Genomic DNA, 13380 nt, shown 5'->3' on the forward strand with positions numbered 1-13380 from the left:
TCCCATTCAATTTGATTGAAATTGTTTCCAATCGACAGCTGTGTAATGAAAAATAGGGGCGCACAATTGACTCTCTGCAGAGTGTTGTTTAAAGAAAAATGGCATGGGGCTCTAACATGGCATTATTTGCACAAGACACGAGATACTCTTCATCTTCAATGACTCTTGGCAGCGCTCTTGTAGCAAATTAGTGCATTAAATTTTAAGAGATATGAGTCTATACCTTGTCGGTGTCTTAGATAAAATGAAAGTTTATGAGAAAGGTCGTATATCTTATGCAAATTTTTCCGTTCCGACACACGAATCACTTCAACTCGATTTTGTCAACGCCCACAAGTCAGACCCTTTGTCCGCAACCTCTTGAAATTGCGATCCCTCGACGCAATTTTCGGGGACCAAAGGGAATGTGTAAACCGCATAAAATTAATGACATTATCACACCATTCCTCTGGATAGACCTCGGAGAGTGTCACTTTACTTACCCACTAGTAGGAAAATAAGGTCTGAAACCGCTAAACTAAATATGTAGTAATTGGTTGCGGTGTGCATTGATGAATGTCTCACAATGACGACACAGACTATCACGTTCCCTATCACTCCTGTCACGAAAATCGCTATGAAGAGTATGGTGACCTGCAAGATTTTAATTCAATTACTTTCCAGTGATAATTTACATGAGAATGTGTCGTGTATCAAAGTTCTAAGAATCTTAATTGATTCGTGGAATCTCAACAATTAAGCCGTAAGAGAGTTTAAGTTTTATATTGTGGCGTCCACTATCATTTCATGACCTCTCGAATGATAAATAATAAATTATTTTGTTGCTTACTATGAAAAATTCGTCTTTTAAAAGCTTTTCTTTAAATGCAAATTATTAGAAGCTTCCCACGAAAGTTCAATTCAAATTATTCATATAAATTTTGTTTTTTTAATGTATTATTTTGTTTAAAAGGCGCCGTGCAAAATACAGTTTCCTTTAATGGCCAAGAATAACATCAATGACTGTATTGTGTTGTCTCACACTTTTTGTATTCTTGTAAATCTTAATTAGATCAATACGATAGCCAATTTCAAAGGCCTACGCAAAGACGGCGAATAATTTTTCACACAAGTGCTCCTTAATTGATTATGCAAAATAATCGCTACTGTCTGGGCTTGTGTGTATGCACTCAGTTCCAAGAATGATTAGTCATTATTTCACGCTAAAAGCGCTTGAAAGCTCAACATTTCATATGCAGTTTGTGAGGAGACAAATATATTTTTTTGGAGCTTCTGATGCATTGAATTTTTCTGTCTGATACAATTAAGCATAATAAATGATGTATGCCTGGAGTTGAAAGGAAAATGCATGTTTAGATTCTACACTTCTTCAGTGGGTGGTCCTGTGCACCATTTGAGAAGCCCTAGCTTGTGTTGTGTATGTATGTATGTAGATTCAGTGATGCATTTTAATGTAATGTAAACTCCGTATAAAATATGAATTTACTTTGGATTAGGGGGAAGGGAAGTATACTTTTATTCAGCCAAATCAGATTCAAGACGACATTTCCAGTAAGTCAGAGTCTGTGCACGGTTGAGTACGTGAAGTTGGGACAATATTTAATTTGCCAGAAATATCAACAACACTGGGGAGACATTCTCATGATACTGAAAACGTGATAAGAGAAAGCGATACAAAGAGCGAAATTTCTCAGATGTTTTTGAGACTTACCAGCAATATTTGCATAATTAAATTCAAGCAAAAGGTTATAATTGTAGAGAATTTCATATGGCACTGCTCTGCGTTTTGTGTATTCAGTCGTCAAATTTGGGTGATAATTTTCAGAGGAACTTCGTAGATACGGATATTTGTGACATGGAAATGTTGATTGAATAGCCAATAGTGAAGGGAGGTTTTGTGAATGAGTGTCAACCACAAATGATCACTATGAATCATAACTCACGCCAAAATGAGTTGAGGCATGTGTGTGAAAGCAAATTAGTCTGCTGAATGGTGAAATTAATTAAAAGTTTATTGGTCTCTGTCTCACCATAAGTGCCGTGAGTAGTGGCAAACTTTTTGGTCCTTGCATGAGCTCGAGATATTCCTCGACAGTGCAGTTGTAGCTGTGATTGTTTGCGTAACATCGTATGCCCTGGGAGTTGCTCTCGTAGACAATTGGGAACTGAGATGTATTGTCATTATTGCTGTTGTTGATGAGTGAATTGTCACTCCAGAGAGCGGACAGTGTCACAGTGAAATTGCTATTAACTGTGGCAATGTCCAGAAGGAGGGCGTTATCGGAGAAATTGTCAAAGAAGTGCCCTTGATTCAACATCATTTTTTCTCCCGACTCTCGCACTCTTGCTCGCACGATGGAATTTAATCAAAAAGGATGGTTAACTCTTGTGCCACAATATCAGCACTCGCTTCACATGTCCTTTCCACGCTTGCACTCAGCTTTCTGCTCAGCCCACGACTGTCCGCTCCTGCCACTTCCTCTTCACCGCCACTTCACTATTTTATGATTAAAGTAGATTGATGGCACATTTCCTTGCGTTAACAGCAACACTCCGACAATGCGTGCAGCGACTGTATTGTCTCATAATTCAACTTGCACATTCACAGACAAAACTCGAGCGTCTGGGATGGAATCTTGTGTGGAATTGCATCAATTATTGCAGGGAGAGAAAATTGTGCAAACTCATTAAAATAGTAGTATCACCTACACTTCCTGCAACTCTTTTTCCCTCCGCGACACGTATTGGCAACCGATCAAATTGCTCTGTTATGAAATTTAGACGACAGAATAGCAGCAATGAGCAATTTTCCGAAACCACCCACTGACTGCATTGGTATGCAAACTCGTCGTTCATGTTGATTTATTTGCATGGAGAAATCTCTTGACCTTCAGACTTTTTCATATGGCTAAAATACACACGAACACTTTGCATTGCATCTTTCTCACCTTGATCAGCTTTGCATTGGAAAGCGGAAAAGAGTTATGTATCAAAATCCAAATTAAAAAATAATTTAATTCTCATTATAGCGAGCGCAAATCTGATTATTTTGCTCTCATTTGCACTTCCACATAAGCTTTTCTGTTTGCTTTGTTACTACGGGGCTTTGCTTTACATTTTTCACCAATCTAAAGAATTTATCTAGTCAGTGAAATACTAAAAGAGTTTTTAGAAAAATTCACAAGTGAAAATCGATTGGATTTTTTCCAATTCAACCGATCGAATATGAACTTAAATTAGGATTGCAAGTGCATATCCTCCTTAAAGCTGTCGTTATTGAGGTTGTGGCTATAAAAGAAACTTCCCCACACTTTTTACCCTTTGGATATTTAAAGAAAATATTGCTGAGTCCGAGACTCCAATCGAGCTGAGTGCGAAGTTTTCCTCCCTTGCCTCAGGCGTTTTTGTGCCATCCATGAAAGTTTACTATGTTGTGATTGGAATCGTGTGGTGTTATTTTTTCTCGCCAATACAGAGCCATATAAAGGAGCTAAAAGTATCTGAAAAGTGGCACCTTGTTGTAGGCTATGGCAATTTCACTGAGGTACTTCCTGGTTTTTCGCACGGAAACTAAGTATTCATGTGGGGCTTCGAGCAAGAAATGAAAAGAAACAGCCCAGAGTATACTTTTTACCGGAAAAGTTTCATAGTCCAACAGAATTTATATGCAATTTCCTCGACATTTTTATTATGAAGCTCCAACAGAGGAGAAAGTGCGAATGGGCAAAATGTTGCTTTGCAATAAATAATAATAATAATACGATAACACTGTGGAAAAATCAGTGAGCTTGTAGATGGAATTTCTCTGTTCTTTTCACAGCGTTCCGGCCGGTAAGACTGTGATTAATAAGTAAGCAGACTTTATCTCGAGATAAATGCTTATGATAATACTTCCAAGGGCAAGCGGTCAATAAAAGCTTGAAGCCCTTCAAGCCCTTCAAGCTCTTTATGCGGAAATAGTCAACAGAGCTTGCCTGTTGCTTTTGCAAAATCAGTAGAAAATTAATTTTCCTACATTGTACTGTTAATTTTAATCAATTTCTGAGAGAACGTACTCAAGGGGAAAATACGATCGTCATAATGGGTATTTAGGAAGGCAATATTGTAGACGTTTAAGCAACTGACTCACAGTCGCATTTCGGCAATCCAACCATCACCGATGGAACCCACCATTAAGGCCATATCTTTATCACTTGGGTCCAATTTAGAGTATTAGCTGTGAAATTTACCCGGAAACAATTTACAGAATCAACTGCACAATCCTTTATTCTCAATTGACACTTTTGAAACAGTCGCACATTACACAAAATGTTTCAAAGCCGTTAAAAGGTTTGCACCTTGTAAAACAGTCTGGAAGACTGTTTTAGTGTCCATTTTCCTCATGCAACGTCTTTTTACAGCTTATAACATATTCATTGTTATGTTATTTACATTTTGACGCGCAGAAATATAGCATTATAAAGTGTATCTGCCTCAATGAATATTGTCATATATAAAATATGGTTAGGATTTTATGCTTTCCATGTCTGGACTAAAAACATTCTAAACGGAAAAATATTAAGACAGTTTGAAGAAAGCCTTTTAGTTCATTTCTCTTTCACCACAATGTTTTTAAAATAAATCACTTAAATTTGCTTTTCTCAAGGAATAACTCCATAATTTACTCACGTGATATCTCGAGTTCTTAATTACCAGAAAAATACCCTGAAAATGTTTGTGTGGAATACCAAATCCAACGCGCGTGTTTCTGCTTTCACATTCAAAACATCTTATTTATATGCAAGAGATTTTCAAGATCTATCACACACACGACAGCTTCGTATCAAAATTAAAATTTCCAAAGCTGTAGTCACAAAGAGCCTCCATTTCACAATTTCTTTACATAAAAACTCTGGGGAATTCCCCTTAAAGCTCAACACCCGCTTGATATTTGGCAGAGGAAAACATTCTGAAGTGCCAAAGTCATTTACAGCAAGTAAGGTAAAGAGTTTTCTTGAGAAACTTAAAGCTGTGTAAATTAATAAAACTTTGATCGTTAATCTCATGAAGATGCTTGTAGCAAATCCGTATAATACTGTTAGTGAAACTCAAATCCATAACACTATACAGATACTGCAGCATCGTGGAGAGATTTGACTAATTTCTCCCTTCGCATGCCTCAAAGTGGCAATAAATAACATTTGCAGCTCATATTTCAACGAATATTCTAGTTGTAAGTAGAGAATTTTGCTCATATTTCAATCGCTGAGCATAATCTCAATTTCAAAGAAGTTTCAGTACGAATTAAAAATATTTCACTGTGTTTCAACGATATGTCTTTAAATTCACAAGCAACACTTGAGATTATACACCGCATACCTTCATGGATTTTCTTCAGAAAAAGGCACCACTTGAATATTCTTGAGCAAATTAAAAATGTTTCGCCCAATTTCTTTCACCGCTCAGCTTAGTTGATCCTCACATCCCTGATCCTTGTTACTCTACTTGGCATTTTTGCATGATTTTGTGTGATTATGCCGAGACATTCGGAATATGGTGAGAGTTGAGTATAAAGTAAACAGAAATAGAATTGAGAGCATCTTATCTCTTCGTGGTGTTTTGTGAATGTAAATATTTAAACTATGATACTCTTGTTACTGGATGTCAGGAATAGCTTCATGTCTTTCTGCGAACTTTTTGCAGCTTCCCACCCTCATCAGGTGTTCAGGTGGAAGAGATAGCGTTGGTACAGGGAAAAGAGCAACCGCACACAAATACCTTTCTCCATCTGTGACAATGGGAAGGACGAGGGATTTTTTTTCGCAAGGAAGCTTGCAAGTAAATTTACGATATTCACACGGTACCAGAAAAACATGATAACGATGAGATTGCATACAATCAGTTGAGTAGATCTCGCGGGGAGCTACGGAGGATCATCTAGAATTTATGGCATACGAGAGAAAGGAGTTGGAAAATCCCAAGAAGCCGCACTGCATAAAGCACAATTATTCTTTCTCATATTTACTCGTTAACCTCACACACAACTTCCTCTCATATTCAGGAAGATTTACTGCGTGGAGGGAAAAGAAGAATAATCTGGGAAATGCAAGTGAAGAAATTGATCCTCCTCGAAATCTCTATGCTGAGTACTTTCATGCTCATTGCCTGGGTGTTGCAGAGCTGCTTGTAAGCAATTCCAGGGTACTCGCTCTTTCAGAAAAGAGATTCAACATAGAGACACCTATAAATTATTCATCCCTGCCTCACCGGAATGTTTCGGTACGAAACATTCTGACATAGTCAAAAATATGCCTTTTCTCTGCCATCTCGATGGAGAATTTAGCACGAAATGACGAAATTACAGGTGAAATAAAATATTCTATGTCAGAAAACAGCGGAGACGAGGCAGAAGATTTATGACATTGCGACAAATCGCGCACTACATGAATTATCAGTTAAATGAGGAGCAATTCTCTGCCAGTCTCGAGGCTTAAGTTATTTATTTCCACAACACTGTTCGTCGGATTAGTTCTCGCTGATTACATCGAAGCATATTAGATGATGTGCAAACAACAGCTTGTGAATTCTAATGCAATTAAGATGCTAGGATTTTGCAATGTAATTACATAGAGGTAAGGCGAGCACCTTCAATATTTGTCGATTTGCCTGTGATATGAATAAACCAGGAGATATCAACACTCTTGGTCTCTTCATCTACGGCGGAGTGATTGACTAATCTACCCCGAGATTGAAAATAAATTGAGTTTGCTCTTGTAAAGATCCTATATCTTCACAATTTCCTCATTCACCATTTGAGATCAAATACTCCGTGCACTACGATACCGTTTCCACAATCACGTCACTCATTATTCTCAGTCTCTTCGCCATCAACTTGGCATCAGGTTGAGTCACAGCAATTAAGTAGTGAGGGGAGCCACTTGATTATCGTGCACACTTGAACTACATCAACATATTGTGCTCTTGCCAACCGCAAGAAATCAAATATTGGTGCTCTTGGCTTCGTGCTCAAGGGTCGTGGGAGCTGCATAAAGCGCACATTTCAGTACCCGAACGCAGACTGAGCCGTGATGTTTCACAGAGTGCTTAAAAGTTTGTCGGTTACACCAATGGAACGGCTGTCGCCCAGATTTGTCGCTCATTCTGGCGAGAATTTCGCCCCAGTCTCTCCCCACCACTTGCGGCCGTGCCGCTGCGCTCTTGTGGTGGGGATACACCCCCTCATATCATACACCACGTAGGTTTTCTCAATGAATCCGCCGCCCCACTCCTCGTCGCAGGCTGGAAATGAGCCCAAAATGCCCCACTAAGACAATAATGAGTGAGATATTTATATACAGACATTCATCATCTGGCACAGGCCATGATTTAATGTGGGAATGCGGTAGAGGTCCTCAGAGTTGAAAGTTTACCACCCAGGCGGGCGGCATTTATTAGGCAAACATCAGGTAGATGAGAGATTCGCACCTGTTGATCCTTTGATAGATTCCTCTATTTATTTATCTTAAGCTTAATTCCGTACCCTCTCAAGAGTCACACGCAGGTGAGCATCTCCCTCGATTCACACATGGGTTTCCCATTTAATCACCTCACCTTCTTCCTTGCCAGAAAATCCAGCACAGTGAGTAAATTTGCAAATAACCACTCGAAAGAGGATTCCCTGCTAGTTGTTGCCATGGCAGGTCTGGACTCTTCATGCCGATCTAATTAGTCTTCCATTGAAGTGGTTAAATTAAGTAATTCCTTTCATATATTTAATTTAGACTCAGCGGACTATTTAATTTGATGTAAACAAAATTACACTTGACATTACATGTTAAATATTTTCTCAAAGTGAAATAAGTCGCTTCTATCAATCAGAGAAATAGAACTCGACAGAAACACCACACTTCGTCATTTATGCTATTATTAAAGCCCGATGTGTTGGTCAAAATATCAACTAATTATATAAATGACGTGATAAGTGAGAACGTAAAATATTCACAATTTCATCCCATGATGCACTGCAATCCCACCAATTAATGAAGCAGATAACATCAAGTACACAATTTCGCAACATTTTGATATTTTGTACATGAATAGGCAATTATGGTTGAACAAATTTATGATATATAACCAGTATTTACGCTAAATCAATTATAGATTCAGTGATTGATTTAATTATGAGAAAAACCGTCAGTCATTCGATATTGAAAATCACTATTGTGGCCACATCATTAATGTCACCTTTCATGATATAACAATTAGTTGAAGTGATAATTTTTTCTAAACAGAAATTAATATCTTCAGTTAAGAAGGAAACCACAATTCCACCACAAGCCATATCATTAATCAAGGTTAATGGGTAGTTTTATTGAAATGTACTCCAAGTGAGTGTATAAGATTACACAACTCAATTATGTTAGTCATAAATTTAATTCAATGTATTATATTTTATTTTCTTCCATTTAAAGGAATATGAGTAAACTATTTTTAAGAAATTTTGCTTAATTGAAACATGAAAATATACTAATTTTCATGAGGACCGAATGCAATAGTGAAAACATAGAGAAAATGGGAAAAAAATTTGTCATTGTGTAAATAGAGAAATGAAAATAACTCCACATGTGCAGAGCGAATATGATTTAATATTGATTGTATACTATCCAAGTATGTAATAACATATGTAGACTGCAAATATGCATTGTGCCTCGAGGTGCTAAAAACTTCCATAAAACTTCCTACAATATTTCCAATGTATTGATATTTTGCGTGATGTATCTTTCATGGGAAAATACCATTTGAGACGAAGATGATAATGTGGCAAAAATCTCGCAAATAGCTTCCATTTCCACCCACTTTTATTTGCGCCCACATCACAGAGTGGGAGAATATTTACAACAATGGATGGTGGATGTGCGATACGAAATCACCTGGAAGTTGGAGGCCAGTGGGTGGTATTTGAGGTGATGTACGCATAATGCAAATCACACCGTGGAGGAATATCATATCGTCGCACGAAATATCCCTTTCGATGGGCGTGTGTGGAATCTTTATCCCTCACTCGCAGGCGAGAGTCTCGGCGAAAGTAACCTACACATCAACCCCCATTTTCTCTCGCGTCTCTTCAGTCGCCTTGAAAGCCTAATAAAAGGTAGAAATCCGAAGAAAAAATCATCGAGAATGTATGACAAGGAGTGGAACATAGAAGCAGTGTAAGGATTCATGACAGGATACAAAGAATCGGATAAGTTTTTCCTGTTGGAGTGTTTCCTAAATGTAGTATTCTTTTTTAGCAAAACTTTCATAAAACGCATTTCTCTCCATGGCTCTAACCTCCCTGAGAGAAACACATTCAAATAGGATTGTTATGTATATGAATTTGGTATTCATGCTGATGATGTTGTTTTCCCCAGTTTGCTAAATTCTATTCTATTATCGCGAATGTGGGAATACGAAGATCAGATTATTTGGGGAAAGAAGGGAGTGACAGAGTAAAAAAAACCAATATTATTTCTCAAAATACCACATATGACGCACATTTGGCAAAGTTTTCCCCTTTTCCCCAGCAATGCAATATTTCTGGCAACAAACAAAACACCGCGTGGATGAGTTGGAAATGAAAGAGTGAAACACATTTCACCAAATTCCCTGCCAAGCCATTTAATTTGCAAACATTGTGAAAAATATACACAGGCGCAAATATATTTTTTCATATTAAATGAAACACTTGTACAAAAGTGGTTTGTTTGTGCATTAAAATTCAGTATATTGTGTGAGAGAGAACAGAGAGGCGAGCTGTACGTCTGAAATTGTTACATGGCTAAAGGGCTCCCCATATGAGCAAATGGGGTGATGGAATTTTATATAAGAACTGTACAAATATGTTAACCTTAATTCACCCCGTTTAAGATTGTGTGTATGCATAATGTAAGAGACAATTTCAAATTATATATATTCACTGTTTTCATAAACGTTGCCGATGTGCACCACATTTCTACACTAAATTACGTAGGAATCCACATCCTAAGGAGATTGCATGCACGGTTAGGAATTATGAAAAAATAAACTCTTCTCTATTAGTTTAAGGAATATCTTAAATGATATCCAATTTAATAGGACATTTTCCTTCAGAAAGACTTTGTAAAATATCCTACTTGCACTGTTATGAAAACTCGTATTCTTATCATTCACTCACTAAGAGCATTAATTGCTACTCAATCTACATGTGTTTCAAGAGCTTTAATTTTATAGTATAATTTATTCACCTCTCGCACCTGTAAATTAAAATGCGCAGAAAGAATTATTTCTACACATGCCTGAAAACTTTCTCTTTCTAGCCAGGGGTGTAATTTAGGAAGTAACTCGACTGCAACACTTTATGAAACATCATGATAAGGATACAGCTCATAATTGTGTTATTCACGCCATATCCCACTTCCCCTTATAGTGCGGTGCTAATGTCCTCTTTGCAGAAATTACATTAATTGCAAAGAGGCCGACAAACTCAGCTTAATAGCTTTATTGTTGCTATATCAGGCCGTGAAACAGCTGTTTGGCCTTTTTATCTACATACATATTTTTTCATCGCCCAGATTAAGGCTAATAGGAATGAGTCTTCTCTTCTCCACTCAATAAAACAACAAAGCACATACGTAATTGAAATTCACGAAACCTCACAATAAAGATAAGAGCGAGATATCTTCCTAATTGTTCTGTATTCTACAACAGAATTTCTTTAAGCGCAGACGAATATGTAAGTCAGTCTAATGATGTCATTTGCAAATGTATTGAGAGTCAAATAAATTTTCCCTCAAGGAAGGAATGATTGTTGTTTGAGAGTGGAAAATGTCCAAAATGTATCTTTATTCAGGGCTGGATTGCTGACATATCTTTCCAGTCATCAAATAAATATTTATTGTAGTTACTGAATTTTGTCTAGTTTGCCACCGTAAACTTTCATTAGCAAACTTCGAAATAGTCGGAGCTTTCCTATTGATTTGAAAATAACACAGCTTCAAACTGCCTTGTTTCAATGTCATTCCCATGTACATTCTATAGAGTTGTAACACAAAATTTCTCCAGAAGAGTAATTGGGAATTGTTCTAACCTTCGAAGTCAATAGTTCACATTTCATTATTAAATGTAACATGTTGTTGCAATAGATACATCAGCACAAATTGTATCCTTATACGTTATCAACATAACCTTTAGTGCCCATGCACAGTCAATATCTCACACCGTCCGACGGAAGCACGAAGCTCTCGTTAAGAAGAGCATGATGGACTCCTTTTTTTAATTAAATCTATGCTCAGAGGTCAAGTTCATGTACCTAATACCTAAGTTATTATTTTCTCATGAAGATAGATGTTGGGGTAAAAGACCGAAAAGACTAAGTTTGATGAAGGAAATGTGGTCTTCGAGAATCACAATGTGTTTTGCAATCTCTGTACTGATTTTGACGTCGGGCGAAAATTAATGGATGTTTGGCCTAAGGATATTTGACATGTTTCCCAGGATATGAAACAAAGAGGCAATAATGTAATAGACCTTTACCACACAATCCAAATTTATTGGGAAAATCCAGCAGATGACCAAGATTCATGATCAAATATCTTGACAGAAAAATTCTGGGTATGCTTCAATATTAATTCTTCGGTGACATGCAAATCATACAAACATTCTTAAGTTTGCTTGCATTAGGAGGTCGCGAGTTTGTTCCATTCAAGTGTTTTTAGTCATTCAACGCAAAGTCTCAAAGTACATAATTCTGTCAGGTATCAAGGTTGATCCCGGTGCTCTGTTGAATGTTTGCGGCATAAACAAAACATGTAACTATGATATCCCAGACAAACAACCCCATGAAAAGGATTTGTGATGTGATAATTTAATATTTTGCCATTACTTCGTCCTCATGAATTATATGCTTTGTTATTCACAGAAACGCCATCAGTCATCAATTCATTATTCACGTGATTGATATGATGTCAGATCAGCATGACATATTTAAAATTGATAAAGCATCTTCTTGAAATTTATTGGGATCATATTGCGAAACATTTAATTGAAAATTTAGATTAATATAGCTGACAGTCCAATGAATTTGAGCTCTTTAATGTGCTCAAATGCCGAATCAATGTTTACATTGGGCTAAATAACGAGGAACAAATAATTATTGTATGCTAAATATGGATCCATTGAACGTTTTTTTGTAGTAAAACACACTTCACGTTAATGAATGGATTTTATGGAGTGGGAAGTTATGATAATACCATTTATTGGATTATTACATGACGCGCTTAATGGAGTTTATCAGAGAATATCGAAACAATTCTGGCCGTAAATAATGGCACTGAAAGCAACTGTCAATTACTATCAGCGTTCAGAATAGTATAAATATCAAAGACAGCATAATCCCAACTGAAACTGAAAGTTAATTTTATCTATAATCAAAGACATCGTTGCAGGAAACTAGAGAGATTGAGTCACATGTGAGTATTCTCTTGCGGCTAAGCTCCCTGTGACTTCTACTGCACCGTGACTCTCATGTCCTGTCTGTGTATTCCCATTGTGCTGCTTTTTTCTTCTATTTTATCCCGTTCACCTAATAAGTGTATGTCCCAGTAAATAGGATTTCCCATCTCGTGCAATTTCCGACTCCATCACCCCAGAGGTTAAGCTGAAGTTGGTGAGGCGGACGAAATATTTTTTGCTTCATTATTAATTATTAGGGTTTGTGGACTTTATAAATTGCTTCCAAATCTGGCCTCAGGCATCATAACTTTTTCCAGCTAGTAATCTTTCATCTCTGTCGCTTTAATTACGTAAAATGAAATTAGTACGCACCATAATGTAGGTGTGGAAACACATTTTTTGATAAAAATTCTCCTCGTTTGCAGTTCAACCAAACTTTATTTTTCTCCCAATTTGGTTGACTCTAGATCGTACAGAGATTCGCTTACCGCAATTGTTATACACCCAATTAGGTTTTTTTTTATTAGAATGGCAAACAGGTAAAGTGTTTATTTTAGACTTTACCAACTAGGGGGTCAATTTTTCGTCCAAATATCATGCCAAGAATTCACTGTAAATTGATAAAGAATTCCCATGAAAACGGTCTTCTTGCGTCTATGGAGCTCCCTGGGAAATCCTTTGCTGTTGCTTTAGTTAATCAGCATAGATTTAATTAATGAAAAGAAGAATTTCCAAAATATGCACAAAAAAGCCATTCTTGCCCAGAAGGGCGAAGCCTAAACCAGATTCCTTTATTATCTTGTCAGTTTTTAGGGGGCGGAACTCAGTCTATTTAGTATTTTCCAGTCACGTCATTTTCTCTTCCTAAATCGTCGTTATGACGCAAATCCACCCATAATCCTATTTCAGATTTGTGAATTATATAAATGG

At 37.0% G+C, this 13380-nt stretch overlaps 1 protein-coding gene across 4 annotated transcripts in view; it reads right to left on the reverse strand.

The window, feature by feature from the left end:
• LOC132256612 (neuropeptides capa receptor) overlaps positions 1-7112 on the reverse strand; it is a 32274-nt gene extending 25162 nt beyond the window's left edge. Inside the window, exons 1-3 of one of the 4 annotated variants that reach the window (XM_059753139.1) lie at positions 6823-7112; positions 2031-2623; positions 483-633 (exon numbers count right to left, since the gene is read on the reverse strand). In XM_059753139.1, the coding sequence (XP_059609122.1) occupies positions 483-633; positions 2031-2321 (442 nt within the window). In that variant the 5' untranslated portion in view covers positions 2322-2623; positions 6823-7112. Of the gene's footprint in view, positions 1-482; positions 634-1486; positions 1542-2030; positions 2636-6624 lie in introns of those variants that run through there. The other 3 variants (XM_059753130.1, XM_059753142.1, XM_059753143.1) reach the window with 3 other exon arrangements.
• Positions 7113-13380: the final 6268 nt, after the last annotated feature.

Source organism: Phlebotomus argentipes, unplaced genomic scaffold, assembly GCF_947086385.1.
Source record: "Phlebotomus argentipes unplaced genomic scaffold, Phlebotomus argentipes genome assembly contig_6, whole genome shotgun sequence".
In the NCBI taxonomy this organism is placed as follows: Eukaryota; Metazoa; Arthropoda; class Insecta; order Diptera; family Psychodidae; genus Phlebotomus; species Phlebotomus argentipes.